This window comes from Anthonomus grandis, chromosome 4, assembly GCF_022605725.1.
Source record: "Anthonomus grandis grandis chromosome 4, icAntGran1.3, whole genome shotgun sequence".
Taxonomy (NCBI): Eukaryota; Metazoa; Arthropoda; class Insecta; order Coleoptera; family Curculionidae; genus Anthonomus; species Anthonomus grandis.
This window is the reverse complement of record NC_065549.1, coordinates 8,254,864-8,271,008: the sequence shown is the minus strand read 5'-3', so window position 1 is coordinate 8,271,008 and position 16,145 is coordinate 8,254,864. Positions and strand designations below refer to the sequence as shown.

Below are 16,145 nucleotides of genomic sequence, written 5' to 3'. Positions count from 1 at the left end.
TCCTAAAACCGATTATAAAAAATTTAAAATGACAACACCGCACGCAAAAACTGAAGTCATCATGCTAAATGTCATTCTGTGTTCTGTGTTTTTTCTTTAGTTTTCGGTTGAAAAAGGAAAAAGGTTGAGTCATTTAACAGATCATTACCCTATTTATCTAGAGATTTTCTCCAAGCTAGACTACCCTAGTGATAATACTAAGAACCTAAAAACTCATTATACAATTTTTGAAAAGCAAAAGTTTACAGAACTTATACAAAATCAAACCTGGTAGGAAGTATATGAAATAAAAAACTCAATCCTGACATATCAAAACTTCATAAACATTTTTAGTTCCATAAAAAATAAATGTACAATAAATAAGATAGAGCAGCAGATAAGATAAGCAGTTGAGTGTGGATATATCTGTCTAGAATTTTCTTCAATTTCAGGCATTTCAGGTATTTTTTTTTAATTTCAAGCAGTTTTGACCATGTATAAATTTTGCCAGAATTTTCTCAAGTTCCAGGTAGTTTACACAATTTTTTATTCATCCATGGTTCAACTGCTTTGAAGAAACGATGTTTACTACACAGACGGGCGTGTTTTACCAATGGCGTTTCAATTTAACTTTTTGTCAAAAGTCATTGGGAAAAAAGGATGGTACCGTAGAATGGGGCTATTCTGGAAATCAGGGGTAATTTGAGAATTCATCCGAGAAATGTTAAAAGCGGCAACAACGCCCACAGAGTTAATAACAATACGCAAATGCCGCGCAAGGCCATTAGTACACATGCAACCGCGTACTCGAGCGCAGATCGACGAAAGGTAGCTGTTTTATTTTGGCGCGTAAAAATATTAGGAAAAACACGTGTTTTTTGGTGAAAGAACGGTAAGTGGTTAACTTTACTCTGTAAATCTAAACCGATTAATTGTATGATATTGGCACTTAATCCAAATAAAAGTATGGGGTTTTAGGAAGGTGTGTTGGTAACATAAACATTTTAGGACTCTTTTGTTTTTTTTTATTCAGTATTTTCTGGAGTGGGGTAATTTGAGAAGTGACTGGGGGCTATTTGAGAAGGCATGGGGGCTATTTGAAAATTGTTAGAAATTGCTTTCAAATAAAATTGGCTTTTTCAGAATGGTATGAGATAATGGTGCGCACTTATAAAAAAACATTAAGCCATTTCAGAAATGGCAAAAATTACGTGCCATATAGGCATTACTCAGAGAAAGCCTTAGCCAGAGCAATAGAAGAAGTAAAAAAAGGGCGGTTAACTTTGGCTAAGGCCTCCGAGCATTTCAAAGTGCCCATCGCCACCATAAGCAGACGTGCTAGGGGGAGCAATATATTTGAAAAACCGGGAAGACCTTCAATATTTTCCAAGGAAGAAGAGGAACAGTTTGTGAAATACCTAAATATTGTGGCAGCTTGGGGATTTCCCTTTGACATATTGGATCTAAGACTTTTTGTGAAGAATTACCTGGATAAAAAAGGTGTACAAGAGGTTCGTTTGAAGGATAACTTTCCTGGTAGAGATTGGGCATTAGCTTTTCTTAAACGACACGAAAAGCTCATATCAAACCGTCTATCATCCAATATTTCAACTAAAAGAGCTTCACTTTCACCAGAAGCTATCGATAATTTTTTTGATAATGCCCGAGATAATTTATTAGCGGTAAATCCTAGTTTAATGATAAATTATGATGAAACAAACCTTACCGACAACCCAGGCACTAAGAAATATATTTATAAAAGAGGATCAAGGTACCCAGAAAGAGTGATAAATTCGACAAAAACAGCCATAAGCTTAATGTATGCTGGTACTGCTGATGGCCAGATATTACCAGTTTATGTAGTGTATAAAGGTGAGCATCTTTGGGACTCATGGACTGAGGGAGGCCCTAAAGGTGCCAGATATAATAGGTCTAAAAGCGGGTGGTTCGATTCCGCTTGTTTTCGAAATTGGTTTTTTACTGTGGTAGTTCCATTTTTTTAAAATAAACCTGGAAAAAAGGTGAGTAGGTATAACAGAGAGGTTTAAGTCATTTTACCCATATTTAATTTTCATTTTAGGCTCTCATTGGGGACAACTTATCTTCTCACTTTTCCGAAGACGTCCTTAAAACGTGCGAGAAAATGGATATTGCATTTATTTGTTTGCCAAGCAATGCGACCCATGTCATGCAGCCATTAGACGTCGCATTTTATTCTCCACTTAAGAAATATTGGCGCGAAATTCTGACAACGTGGAAGAAAGGCCAAGGGCGAAAAATGACTACACTCTCAAAAGATGTATTCCCTAGATTGCGTGCACAGCTCCATAACAAGATTAAAGAGAATGGCAAAGGAAGGCAAAATTTAATCTCCGGATTTGCCAAAACTGGATTGCACCCTCTAAATCCTGCGCAACCAAAGGAAAGATTACCTGCATCGTCCACCACAGGTACAGATTCTAATATTTTAAATTCAAGCATTTCAAGCTAAGTTAGATGAAGACGAGGTAACAACCGAAATGATTATCATAATACTTAGCCCTCCTAAGATTGAAGGTTCAGGGACCAGGCAATTTTTTACCTTTTCGGATAATCTTTCAGAACTAAACATAAAATAAACATATAGTTACCACTGTTTGTAACCTTCAAGAAACCTTTGTTACCTTCAAACCAGAGTTATTTTTAAGTTGTTTTTTTTTGTTTGATTATTTTTTAGAGTTATCTACTTTATGTTTTTTTGTTTACATATTTTAATTGTAATTTGCAATGTTGCAAGAAATATTTTTTGTTTTGTATATTTTTTTTATATGTTAACATGTTTTTAATTTTTTTAAAAATGTTTTTTTGTTTTCCAAATATCCCCTTCAGTGGATAAATGATGATTTATGCAATTTTAAGCCATATTCTCAAAAAGCCCCACCCTATGGGGCAATTTGAGAAGGCCCTAAAAAATTTTTTTACGGCTCCCAGAAGAGGAAGCCGTTAGTCAAATATAAGAAATAGATACCTCTATTATAGGTCTTTCCAACGCCATTACAAAATTGATCAAGCTTACTTTTGTCTTATAGATATCGCTTAAAAACCTCAAAAAAATTCTCAAATAGCCCCATTCTACGGTATATATTTCCTTTTGACGTCATCTATCTTCGTCTGCATGGTTTGACATTCAGTACTCGGTTTTCTTGACCACCAGAGCAGTTTCTCTGAGGCCATTTTAGAGTTTCTATAAGTCAATGAACTCCCACTATTTAAGGAAGTATGTTGACAGAACGTAGATGACTCATATCCGTGGGTTTGTCGATTTTTGTTAGTGTAATTACATGCGCATGCTTCTAAGCTGTAGGGAAATGAAGAGAGAAGAAAATCCTCAATATGGTAACCAAAGATCTTATGAAAATGTTAATAAATCACCAAAAAACCTTTTAATATTTAAAATTATATCCTAATGTACACATTTAAGAGAGGTTCGTCTCGATTACCCACTTCCACATACCATATATAGGAATCTTCGACCATCCCAGCACCCCCACTGATAACACTATGTGAGAATCTACGAAGACCTCCTTACCATGTTATAAAATCCGAAGCTTCATTTAAGCTTGTCAATATTTAAAGCTCATAAACACTATCACATAATATTTATGTACCCTCAGGATGAAATAAAGAATGGTGAAATTGGTAGACTATATAGACGTACATGCTGGTCCAATTAACTGCTATATTTATAGTAAAATGGACGGGATTTAATAGGAAAGTTGTAGGTTTTTAAGCTGGTGATCGGATGCATTTAAGTTATGCATTATTAAAATATTTAACCACTTAATTTTCCTCCCAAAAAAAGAGAATTCTAGTAGTTCCATGGAACACGTGTTCGATTGAATCAATCCGTGGATCTCTATCTTAACAATATAGGAAGTCGCTATACACTTCGATCTTTTCAAGATGGTCAGATAGCGACACTGCTACGATTTAATATTTATATCGCTCAGGGGAGATCGCGAATGGGCCGGCATACAATTAAGCTATTTATTATAAAAAGGAAATCGAACGTTTTTAATCATCTATAGAATTTGTAATTGTTCGCTAGTATAATTGTGAGTGAGTGAGGTTTCTAGGTAATGCAAATATAAAATTCTCGTTAATTATAGGAAATTGGATTTTAATGGAAGTTTTAGCTCGTAAGTGATGAATTTTGTTTACTGGGTGCAGCCAAATAAGTATTCAGTATGCGAAATAATTATTACGAAAAATTTGTTTAAATTAAATAAAATTCTTTAGAAAAATACAAAAATACCTTTATAAAAATTTATTTAGATATTATAGACAAAAAGAATCAAATAAGATTATTGATGGTTTCTAAAAATAATGGGAAATTTTGAGAACGTTTAGAGACCATTCTGAAAAATTAATATTGGTTTTAATTTAAAGTGCGTGTAACTAATTAATAAAAATGCATCAAAATCTTCTCCAAAAATTTGAAGACCCATAAAAATGTCCTTGAAATTTAAAAAAATTATCAAGCCCAAAACGTGTAAGAATCTTGTTTTTTTTAAAATACCTGAAATCTTTTAAGATTTTTTAATTTTATTCTATACATAAAAATTTTTGAAAAATATATTATAACATTAAAATGACAATGTAATGTCCAACAATTTTTATGAAAATACTACTATACCTATATTTTTTATGGGTATTTTAAGTTTCTTAAAAAATTGGAGAGTACAAAGAGTAAGGAAATATATATATAATTATTTAGCAATCACCTGAAGATTTTGAAAATTTAACATAGCGTCAATAAAGATATTTACAAATCTAAAAAAAAATCTCAAAATATCTAGAAAATCTCAAAATCTCTGAAACATTTAAAATCATTGTAAAACATTTTTGTTACAAATCTAGTTAAAATTGTCTCCGTATATTTTTTTGCTTTGTGTTTTTCTAAACTTGTCTAAGGCTTTTGATAAGGTCGATTACATCATGCTACTTAACATTTTAGAAACAAACGGAATTAAAGAAGTTCCTTTCTACTAAGAAGCTATTTATCAAATAGGTTTCATTTATTATTTTATTATATTATTTATTTTCATGTTACCTTTAGTCTTCTAGTGAAATAACATATTTTGCAGATAACTTTGCCGTTATCTACAGAAAAACCAGTTGAAATTGTGAAAACAAGCAGAATATGACCCGGTCAACGTTTTCAAGTGGTTAAATAGCCAAAAACTTACCATTCATTCTGAGAACATTTTTTTAATGCGGTTTCGATGCTACACTGATTCCTTGCCTAATCTTCAAGCACTTACCGTCATTTTTCCTGATAAATCAATTAGCATTTACTTCATTGAAAAAATTAAATATCTAGGAGATGTATTTGATCCACACTTAAAACGGAATGATCATGTTGAACATGTTAAAAATAACGTTAGATCATGTTTAGATAAATTTAAAGACCAAAAAAAGTACTTTGATTTTTCATATTAAAAAATACTATACATAGCACTAATACAACTATATTTAACATAAACTATTTTGGTATTAGATGGTGCTTTAAAAGCACAAATAAGGTCACTAGAAACTGTGCAAGAAAGTACTTTATATCGTTATTAGTGTAATAAGTTTGATAGTACCAAATTAATATTTTTGTTAAAACTTTTGTATTTAAAGGATTACTTTGTTTGAATTATTTCTCTGTATATTTATAAACCCCTGACAACTTTAACCTTTTGTGTGTCATTTGTTTATTCGGAAATTTTAATTTTAAACTTTTTTTTACTGCCTTTTGGTAAATAAACTTATTATTATTATTAGTATTATTATTATAAAAACGTCTAAAGACATTTTTTAATAATGAATTAAAATATTAAAAAACTGGAATAAAAAGTCCTCAATGAACAGTCAAAAACTCTGCACCAACTAGATGGAAGTGCATTCAGTTCGATAAGTACTACTGCGTGACTTGTACACCTTATATACCTAATCTGTACTTTGAGCGTTTAAAATGTATTTAATTTCTCGTAATTTAAAGGTCTTCAAAAATAAATTAAGTTTTTATTTGACGAAAATTAAAAACCTTGCATTTAACGCCCTTTATGAAAAATGTCGTATGATAATCCTTACATTTTATACACCAAATTCCGATTTTTTAACTAAACTTTTAATCATGGATTAATATGTCTACTCAGAATCATCGGCGAGCTAGAGGAATCAATATTATACAAATTCAGAGATTGGAAGGACTCAATGGTCTCAGATTATGTTTATTTTTTTTAAAAACTATTACTACTATGTTTGTGGTGTTAAACAAATAACTTTACCATTCTGATGATGCCTTAGGGCGAAACACGTGTAATAGTTTTTTAAAAAATAAACATAATCTGAGACCATTGACTTTATGTCCCTCCAATCTTTAAATTTGTTTTATTACGAGGTCTCTTTACGAAAAATTGAGTATTATTTAAAAAACTATTAATTCAAAATAAATTTTTTCTATCCCAAAAAGCGGAAAAACACTTTTTTGGGTACTTTGGTGCCATTTACTTTTTGTAATTTTCATCGCAGCAAGTGGACTCAATGAGAAAAGTTATAGAAAATTATTTCCCCGACATTTTTTGTTCTTACAAATTTTCCCAAAAACTCACCGTTCCCGAGATAAATGAAATCCAAAAAACTTTTGAGTTTTTTCAAATACCCGGTACGCGTCGAGGTCGCAAATTTCAAGTTAAGCTTTTTCCGCAAAAGAAAGTGTAGGTAATTTTTCGTCATAAATTTGACAGTTTTACTGTACTATAATTTTTCCTAACGCTATGTGAGGAATGTGCTCTTTAAACATCAAAAGAGTTCGATCCATTAACTCACACATGCGTAAAAGTGCCTCAAAGTCATATAAGAAGCAACGACGCGTAAACGTTTCGTCATGATCCGATGGCCGTTTGGTGTTTGGTATCGTTTCGTTTTATCTCATCGGGCCGGTACTGTACATACGGGATGGTTCTCAAAGTAGTGTCGTCGCTTGCCACATGTCGCGCCCGACTCTAATTGAAATATTTCAAATGGAGAAGAACAACAACAGTACCACTGCGGTACCGAGACCTAATGGTTCGGATCAGCTTTATGCCTTTTGCTCTTTGGCGGACGCTCGTAACTTATGACGTCGTAATGAGCGAATGATGGGTTTATGGCCTTCTGTATACAGCTGGTGGCGAAAAAAAAACCCCGATGAATTTGTTTACTAGGAAGCTGCACGTATTTACAGTTATAACTTGAGGCATATGTTAGGGAAAAAGACATATTTTTGTGTAAACTAGACATGCGGCAATAACTTTTCATTGTGAGGTTATTTAATGTAAGAAGAAGGTCTTAGGAAACTCGCTATTTTCTTCTGTTTTTAGGTATAATAAGCTTGGATTCGAGTATCATTTTTGAAAATTATCGGCAGCAGGACACTTGTCATTTTCAAATCTAAAATATTTATTTATGTTATTATACAATGTAGTACTTATACAGGGTCCTGTAGCAGTGCGTCGGTCTTCCGTAAAGCTTAAAATAAAAGGGTTAACATGGTCTAATCTCTTATTCTCAAAGATTGGTGAATATAAGAAGAATATAAGAAGTTTGGTGATATAAGCGGCATTTTTTTAAAACGGAGTGCCATTTTATTTATTTCATTTTTGGGACCCCTTAGGCTACTTAGTATATGCGCTAAATATGGCTACTTTGTCATTCGTAGTTTGACTGCAATAATTTTTTTACAAAAAAAATAAAAAATCACTAAATCATTTAATTTCATTTTAACATCAGGAATATTAATTTAATGTCAATATTAGATTTAATTCCGATTCTAGCAGAATGGAGCATTACTTTGACTAAAATAATTACTCAATGCAGCATTGGCATTCCAACAAGAGAAACCGATCTAACAGAACATGTATTAACCATTTTTTTAGTAAATCAAACTATAATAAATATTACGATAATACATATATCAATAAAATTATTTGTATTAGACACCCAAATAATTGATCATTATGCAATTATGCTAAATATTGAACTAGTGGAACCAAAAACAGAAAACAAAAATGTTAACAAAATACATCACATAGTAGATTATGAAAAATTACTTAGTAAAATAAAAAACACCGACTGGTCAGATATATTACAATCAAATGAGGTGGAAATTGCATGTCACAGGTTTATCACGCAGTTTAACGAGCACTTAAATTCATCTAAAATTGAGAGGGGAAATCCCAGAAAATTGCATAAAATAAAAGAATGGATTTCAACAGAATTAATCATTGCAATACGCAAAAGGGACAAATTGAAAGGGAATTTAAAAAAACAATACCCAAGAATTGTAAACAGAATACAAACAATATAAAAATTATGTAAATATCTTAATTAAATGTAAATTTGATTACTATAAAACTTACTACTTACTACTATAAAAAGTTTTAAAAATAGGAATAATATTAAAAAAAATTATCAGATAATAAATGATGTTACTAACAAAAAAGAAAAAAGCTCGGCTACTCCTAAAATTTATAACAATAACAATGAAGCTTTTGAAACGGACAAAGTTATGGCTAATTTCTGCAATTAGTATTTTATAAATAATCATAGACATGAAAAATAAAACTAAAACTGCTCAGAACGAATTTCAAATTTCCCAAATAATTTAGTCTTCAAATTCTTCCTTAATTGTATTTGACCCAAGTAAATCAAAACGAGATTACTAAACACATAACTACTCAAAAAATAACTCATCATCAGGTTTAGACCAAATTTATACTAATATAATCAAATTAATAAATAAATTCATTTCAACTCCTTTAAGCCAGATTATAAATTTAATTTTCACAAGTGGCCAAATACCAGCTTACTTTAAACAATCTGTGATAACTCCAATACATAAAAAAGGTTTAAATAATAAGATTGAGAATTATCACCCAATAAGCCTTATAAATAATTTTGCAAAAATTTTAGAAAAATGTATTAAAAACCGCTTAACAATATTTCTGAACTCACTTGACATATTCTCGGAAAATCAGTAAGGATTTACAGAGGGCCTGAATACATCACATACAGTATATAAATTAACTTTAGAAGTAACAAAAAATTTAAATACTGGTAAAAAAAGTATAGCAGTTTTCATTGATCTGGCAAGGGCCTTGGGCCTTTAATACGATACAGCATACAAATCTTTTTCAAACTTTAAATCATTATGGTATTAGAGGTATAGCACTAAAACTATTTAAAAGTTATTTTGAAAAGAGTGACCAGGTCCTTAAAATAGATAATACCTATAGTGATCCATTATATGTATCCATCGGAGTTCCTCGAAGAACAATACTGAGACCTATATTGTTTAGGATATACCTAAGATCTCTTCTAAAAATACCATTGTCAGATCAAATAGTATCATTTGCTGATGTTACTGCTTTAATCTTTAGCTAGAGAGGCTTTGTGTGATGGATTTAGGCATGTAAGAAACTGGTTGTGTACTCAAAAATTAATTTTGAATATGGACAAAATTAATTACAAAGCCTTTTCTTTGACCAATTCAAATAGACTATCCTTTAATAAAATTTTATTGGATGATGTTAATAATGAAGAGATCTCTAAAAAAAAGAAAACTAAATATTTGGGAGTCATAATTAATCAACACCTCAAATGGGCAGAATACATTAATCATCTTGCTGGAAGAATTAGACATTTGATCCAAAAATTTTACATACTAAGAGAAATTTTAAGCACTAAACTTTGTATTCTCATTTATAAGTCCTTAGTAGAATCTCTAATAACATACCGCATCATAGCATGGGGCGGTACCTATAAAAGTACATTGCAGCCTTTGAATCTAGTACAAAATTATGTTTTAAAGGTAAAACTTAGGCCAGTATGATGAATGTTTGTGGTGATCTATACTGCGTGAAAATATACAAATTCAGTTCTTGTATATGTATGAAACAAACTTCTGTGACTTTATCCACGGCAAGGGACTAAATTCCGTTCAAAACCTTACACACAAAATCAGAGTTCATAATAAGCATAATAGATATTTTTGCACTTTTATCGATACTGTGACATGAAGCCGCTGCAAGGTTATAGATGGTTTCACTGTCAGCAGGCCAGTGTTGACCAAATTAGACGACACCTACGTTTTGTCAACCATATTAGCTTCAATTTCACTTGTCTTATTCCTAAAAGCTTGGATATTTTGATGAAATAAGCGTATTTGTTGCCTATGTCGTTATGCTATGTTCTCCACATTGCCTTATGTTTCTCAGGTTTAAAAAATTAACAACAACAAGTGTAGTCGCTAAAAGATTAGTTGGCTAAAAGATTCGATCTATAAACTGATTTTGATATTCTCCTGTAGTTAAAACTACTCTTTATTTCTGCTTTTTAAGCTTTAGGCATTGAGTATCTTTTTTAAATGAAAAAAAATTCAGGTTTCAACTGCGTGGAAAAGAATTTTTAAAATTTTTTAAAAGTGTTATTTGGTCATAGTAAAGTCGATATAATAACAAGTAAAAATATGCATAACTTAAATGACTACGATTACAATTTTAATGCAATTAGTGCTTCAATATAGTTAACATTTTGTATTTAAGAATAAATAAACCGTACGAAGGTCGAAAAGAGTTAACCCGGGTGTCAGTTAACCCGGGTGAAATTAACCTTTGTGAGATGCAGTGCGAGCGAAGAAGGCAACCGTTTAACTTGTTAATATTTTTTGAAAACTTCCTAGATTTAGAAAATGTTAATATTTTTAATAGTCGTAAAAGTGTTCGTGTTCATTTTCTCGCAAACGACGTTTAACAGTATCTACCATCATTAGGCACGGATGTCTTTTTTTCAATTTTAACTACAACTTTCACAATTTTTCTACAGAATGAAATTCACGAAAATCCAGAAGCTTTACATTACTAACTTTACTAACACCAAAAATTTCCTACACCTTATTTATTTAAATATAAAAACCATAAAAATAAAAAAAAGATGGTTTCAATAGTTCAACTTAAATAGTTATTTTCAACTTGTGATGTTTTGTGATCTTTTTAAAAAACTTTGAAATTTAACAATCTTGGTATTTTAAAAAATAAATAATATGACAATAGTACAGACATAATTTTAAAAGTCTTATATATTTGTAATAGTGCATTTACTTACAACCAAAGCAGCAAAAAATATTTAATTTTTTCTTTTTATTGTGATAAAATGGAAGTAAATAGAGACCAATAATTTAAAGTCTGGATAACAGAGAGCACTTTTTCAATTTTCTGAAATAGCTAAAAAGTGCGATCAAATTCCTGGAATTTAATTTAAAAAACTTTAGGAAAACAAAAAGTAACTGGAAATGTAAAAAAAAATAGGCAAAGCATAACCTTAATGTACCCGATACCCATTTTTTTCACAATGTTTAATTTTAAATAAAATGATCACTATTTTCCTTTAGAATCAAGTTTATGATACAAAAAAAAAAATCATCTGAAAGCCTGAATACCAGGAAGAACTATTTCAAATTTCTGAAAAAAAGAGAAAGTTATGCGATATTCCTGCGATAAAATACAAAAATTGAAAAACTATCTGGTAAATATAGGAAGTAGCCAAAAATAAAAAAACAATAAATAATTTAAGGGTAACCTCACTATACCTATTTTCTTAATAATTTTTAACTTCACCACTTTATGACTGATAAATGGCTCTTAAGTATTTAATTTTAATATTTATTTTAATTGACGTTAATGCACCTAATTAAATGTTTTAGAATATAAAAACCATATATAGTTAAAGCGACTCTGTGTTTTTATTTTTTTAAATTTAGGTATTAATGTATGTATCTATTCCAGATGATCAAAAATTTTCAGTTTTCTACTGTGTAAAAAAAGTGCGAAAAAGTTAGACGAAATTCCTGCAATAAAATACAAACATTGAAGAACTGCTTGGCAAGCATAGAAAGTAGCTAGAAATAAATAATAATAAATAACTTAAGGGTGACAAATGACTCTTAAGTATTTAAATTTAATATTAATTTTTGTTGAGGGTAATCTTCCTATTCAAATGTTTTAAAATATGAAATCCTTATATAGTTACAGCGACTCTGTTTTTATTTTTTTAAAGTTAGGCATTAATTTATCTATTCATTCCAGATAATCAAAAATTTTCAGTTTTCAACTGTGTAAAAAAGAATTTCTTTAATTCTTCCTGGTAGTATTATTTGGGCATGGTAAAATTGAAATAATAACGAAAAAAATTATAAATTAATAATGAATTTACTAAGAATAATAACACTATTACATTATTAAATCTTAAATGGCGAGTTCCACCTTATTTAGTTACTAAACCACTTCTGTTAAATTACTTCTTAAATTATACACGTACTTATATAATGTCTATAGGAAAAAAATACTTATACATCCTCCTATACATATAATTATTAAAATATACTAAAAGTTGAACAATGAATTTTATAATGTGTAATATTAAACTGTAATCTTAGTCTAACCGGAAAAAAAATAACTATACATTTGATGAAACAATAATACATTCCTTATATTATTTCGGAATATTGAAATTAAAAAATAATTATAAAAATTATTATATTTTAACACAGATATGAATGAAAAATTTATCTGAAACAATGCAGTAGTATGTTGTGGCATAATTAACTTATTTCTAACTCCCAAAGAGCGCCGATGTGTCTCATCCCTAAATAATAATTTAAATTCTAAATATAAGGGGCCAGTTCATATCTAAAATTTTATAAATAAACATTAAAGAAGATATTTAAACAAATTCTCGATATTCATCCAATTTAATTGTTGTATCTTTAATATAATATGGTCAAATTTCTTGAGCACAATAGTTATTTTACATCCTTTGAAGCCTAACTTTTTTAACCTGAGAAAGACCCGAATAAAAGAGAGTTAAACAGTAAGACAATTTTGATAAAACATATATGTCACACAATTTTTTACGCACTTTAAAACTGGAGTATAAAACTTTTAAACCTACATACGTCCCTTTACTTAGTGTTGAAATATTGGGAATTATATTTCTAATCTTAGCGTTGTTGATCCTCTATCTCACGATGAATGTATCCCCTGAGAAGCTCTGAGTCGTGTCTTGATGTAAAAAGCAAGAAATTGGCTTTATCAGTATTTAACATCAGTCCATGCTTTTTACTATACTGACAAATGTTAAATAAGTCACTGTTTAATTCAGTTTATGTATCATTATAATATTTAGGATCAAACGTGCATAACACTTGTGTGTCTTGGGCATAAGATTGTATTTGAGAGTATTAATTTATTCATATCAAAGGTGTATAATAGGAATAATAGAGGGCTTAAAATAGACCACCGTGGGACTCCAGATTTCACAAGGCCCAATGCTGATATTCCCACTTGTCTACACAAAAACCTGCTGCCTACTACATAAATACGATTTAAAAAAGCAAAGCACTCAATCCGAAACTCCAAAGTACTCTAATTTAGCACACATAAGATTGTGATCAATACAATCGAACGTTTTTGAATAATTGAGTAAGACTAGTATAGTAGCCAGCTTTTTATCCATGGATGAAATTATTGAATCGTTTAAATTCGTTAAAGTTCTTGTCGTACTAAAATCGGGACGAAAACCTGACTGAGTGGAGGGCAGCAAACCGAAACTATCAACAAAAGAAAACATTTGTCTGTATACCACTTAACAGGCAAGAGACTTAGGCCTTAAATCAAAATATGCATAACTTAAGTGGCCACGATAACAATTTTAATGCAATTAGAGCTTCAATACAGTTTACATTTTGCATTTAAGATTAAATAAACCGTATCAAGGTCCAAAAAAAACCCATTTAACCCGGGTGAAATTAACCTTTGTGGGATGCAGTGCGAGCGAAGAAGGCAACCGTTTAACTTCTGCAGGTGATCTCTTACTGGCCCGAGGCTACCGTCTAATAACACAGCTCCACGAGGTACCACGTAAACCTAATGATACGGTACCGACGAAAAGAAGCACCGAGTAAGTACCGGATTTTAAGCGCTGCTGCCATGCCGCGGTAACGTATACAATATTGTGGGCAGCGGGTAATTTTCAGTACCCCCGATCCACGAAATTTGTTGTTTTATCTCGCTCGGTTACGACGTAATTTCATTCATACACCGGAATCTGGGTTATTTGACGGTCGATTTATGTAAAATATATACTCGAGTAAGAGGAGATAAGGGCCTGGACCGTTTGGCTTTTGGTATTTTGCATAGATCAAGGGTTTACCTGTTTTTTTTTAAACTTCAAGATGAGAGGTTTGAAGCTGCCTGATTATGAATGGTGCTATACTAGTTTATAATGTTATGCTATTAAAATTATGCAAAAAAAAAACTATTAAAGTCTTCTAAACTGAGCCAAGACCTATTACTTAAGTATGACCGCAGGACAGGCTCTCAATAATGGTATCTTTATGTAGCCAAGATCTAATGAAATATTGTTTATTGAGGTTTTAAATCTATCAGAAATTATTAATATTCAAGAAATGCAAAGCATGCAAAAAAGAAATACTGCAGAGCAATCACTTTCAAATTAAACTTTAAAGGTATTTATTTGGGATTAGAAGCTGAACATCGTATCCACTTAAGTTATGCATAAATATAATATAATTTAATTAAAAGAATTCTTTTGTACTTTCAGGAAGTCGGTGTTTTAAGGTTAATATCCTCGTTTAAAAAGCCTGATTATCATTTGGATGTAAATCTAGCATTACAGATTAATTTTTTTAAATATCTTTGATTCAGTTCGCTTCATTTTTCCATGCAGATTCTAGATTTTCTTTGAAGATTTAAAATGGAAAGGAAAATTCTAATAATTATTTTGATATAAATTATGTCATTTCTATATAGATTGTTGATGTCATATTATAATCCTTTTTTAGGTAGTTTTTTTCCTTTTCCTTAAATCAATTTAAAAAATAATATGTTTACTTTATGTTTTTTGTAGAGAAATTTATACATTAATTTAGTAAAAAGCTTTAAGTCTTTAATTTTCTTATTTCTAAAAATATTCTTAAATGTCTCGAATAAAGTTTTTTTGTCAATTTGATATTATTTTCACTATCCCACTGAATTTTCAGTGCTTGTAAAAGAATTTTTTTGTTTTTCTAGACGGTTAAAATTTTAAAACATAATTTATACCAAGGGAAAAGGCGTTAACATGATACTATCGAGTTTTTAAAGATTTTAGCCAGGAAGAGTAAACTGGAAAATGTAATAAACGTACCAACAAAAAAAGAAGAAGTAATGCTGAGAAATCGCTTTCAAATTAAATTTTCAGATTATTTTTTCCTGCTTAGAGACTGGGCATCGTGTCCCCTTAAGTTATGCACAAAGATCATGTAATTTAATTAAAAACATTCTTTTGTACTTTCAGGCAGTCGAGTTTTATTTCCAATCCCCATTTAAAAAGCCTAACTATAATTCCAATCATTCACTCAAGATGTTTTTCATCCAAAAAAATTAAACACAATCAATCTGGAATAAGGTTTAGAATGAACTTTTAAGATTTTTTGGATTAAAAACTGGGTGGATCCAGAGAATAGAACGACAATAAGAAGATTATACATAAATAGGCATTGTATCCATTTCAGTTTTGCAAAAATATAATTTAACTTAATTAAATTACTATTTTACTATAATAATAAGCTTTAATTTACTCATTTTATTAATAATCATGTATTTATTTAGCTTCAACTACAAAGTTAATAATATAGATAATATAATACACATTTAAAACTCTAAAAAACAAATTAAGAGTCCCTTTTTTGTTATTTTTTTAACGTTTAATTTTTTTTTTACATAAAGCTACTTTTAATTTTTATATTAAATTTTATAATATTACTATAATTAACAAAAGCGACTTTTAACAGTTGTTTTATATTTCTAGATAGAAGTTTTTAGACTTAAATAATGTAGTTTAAAAGGCATGACTATGACACTGAAGTCTTCATTTTCTAGATTTATTCTAAACTGTCCAAAATAAACTAGTTTAAGTATCCAGGAGGATGTTCTAAGTCTTTAAAAATTGTTTTAGCTGGATATGCCTTAAGGTAATTATAGAGAGTTAGTCTCAAACTTATAATCTTGTGCAGTTAATTTATTACATTAATTTTTTATTTC

The 16,145-nt window shown here is 30.1% G+C and overlaps 1 protein-coding gene across 1 annotated transcript; it reads left to right on the top strand.

Annotated features, from left to right (window-relative positions):
* The first annotated feature begins 1,136 nt into the window (after window positions 1-1,136).
* Window positions 1,137-14,005, top strand: LOC126735176 (uncharacterized). The gene is made up of 4 exons (XM_050439125.1): window positions 1,137-1,964; window positions 2,060-2,429; window positions 3,440-3,521; window positions 13,870-14,005. Exons 1-4 carry the CDS (start codon window positions 1,137-1,139, stop codon window positions 14,003-14,005), a joined length of 1,416 nt encoding a protein of 471 aa, XP_050295082.1.
* The last annotated feature ends 2,140 nt before the right edge of the window (window positions 14,006-16,145 follow it).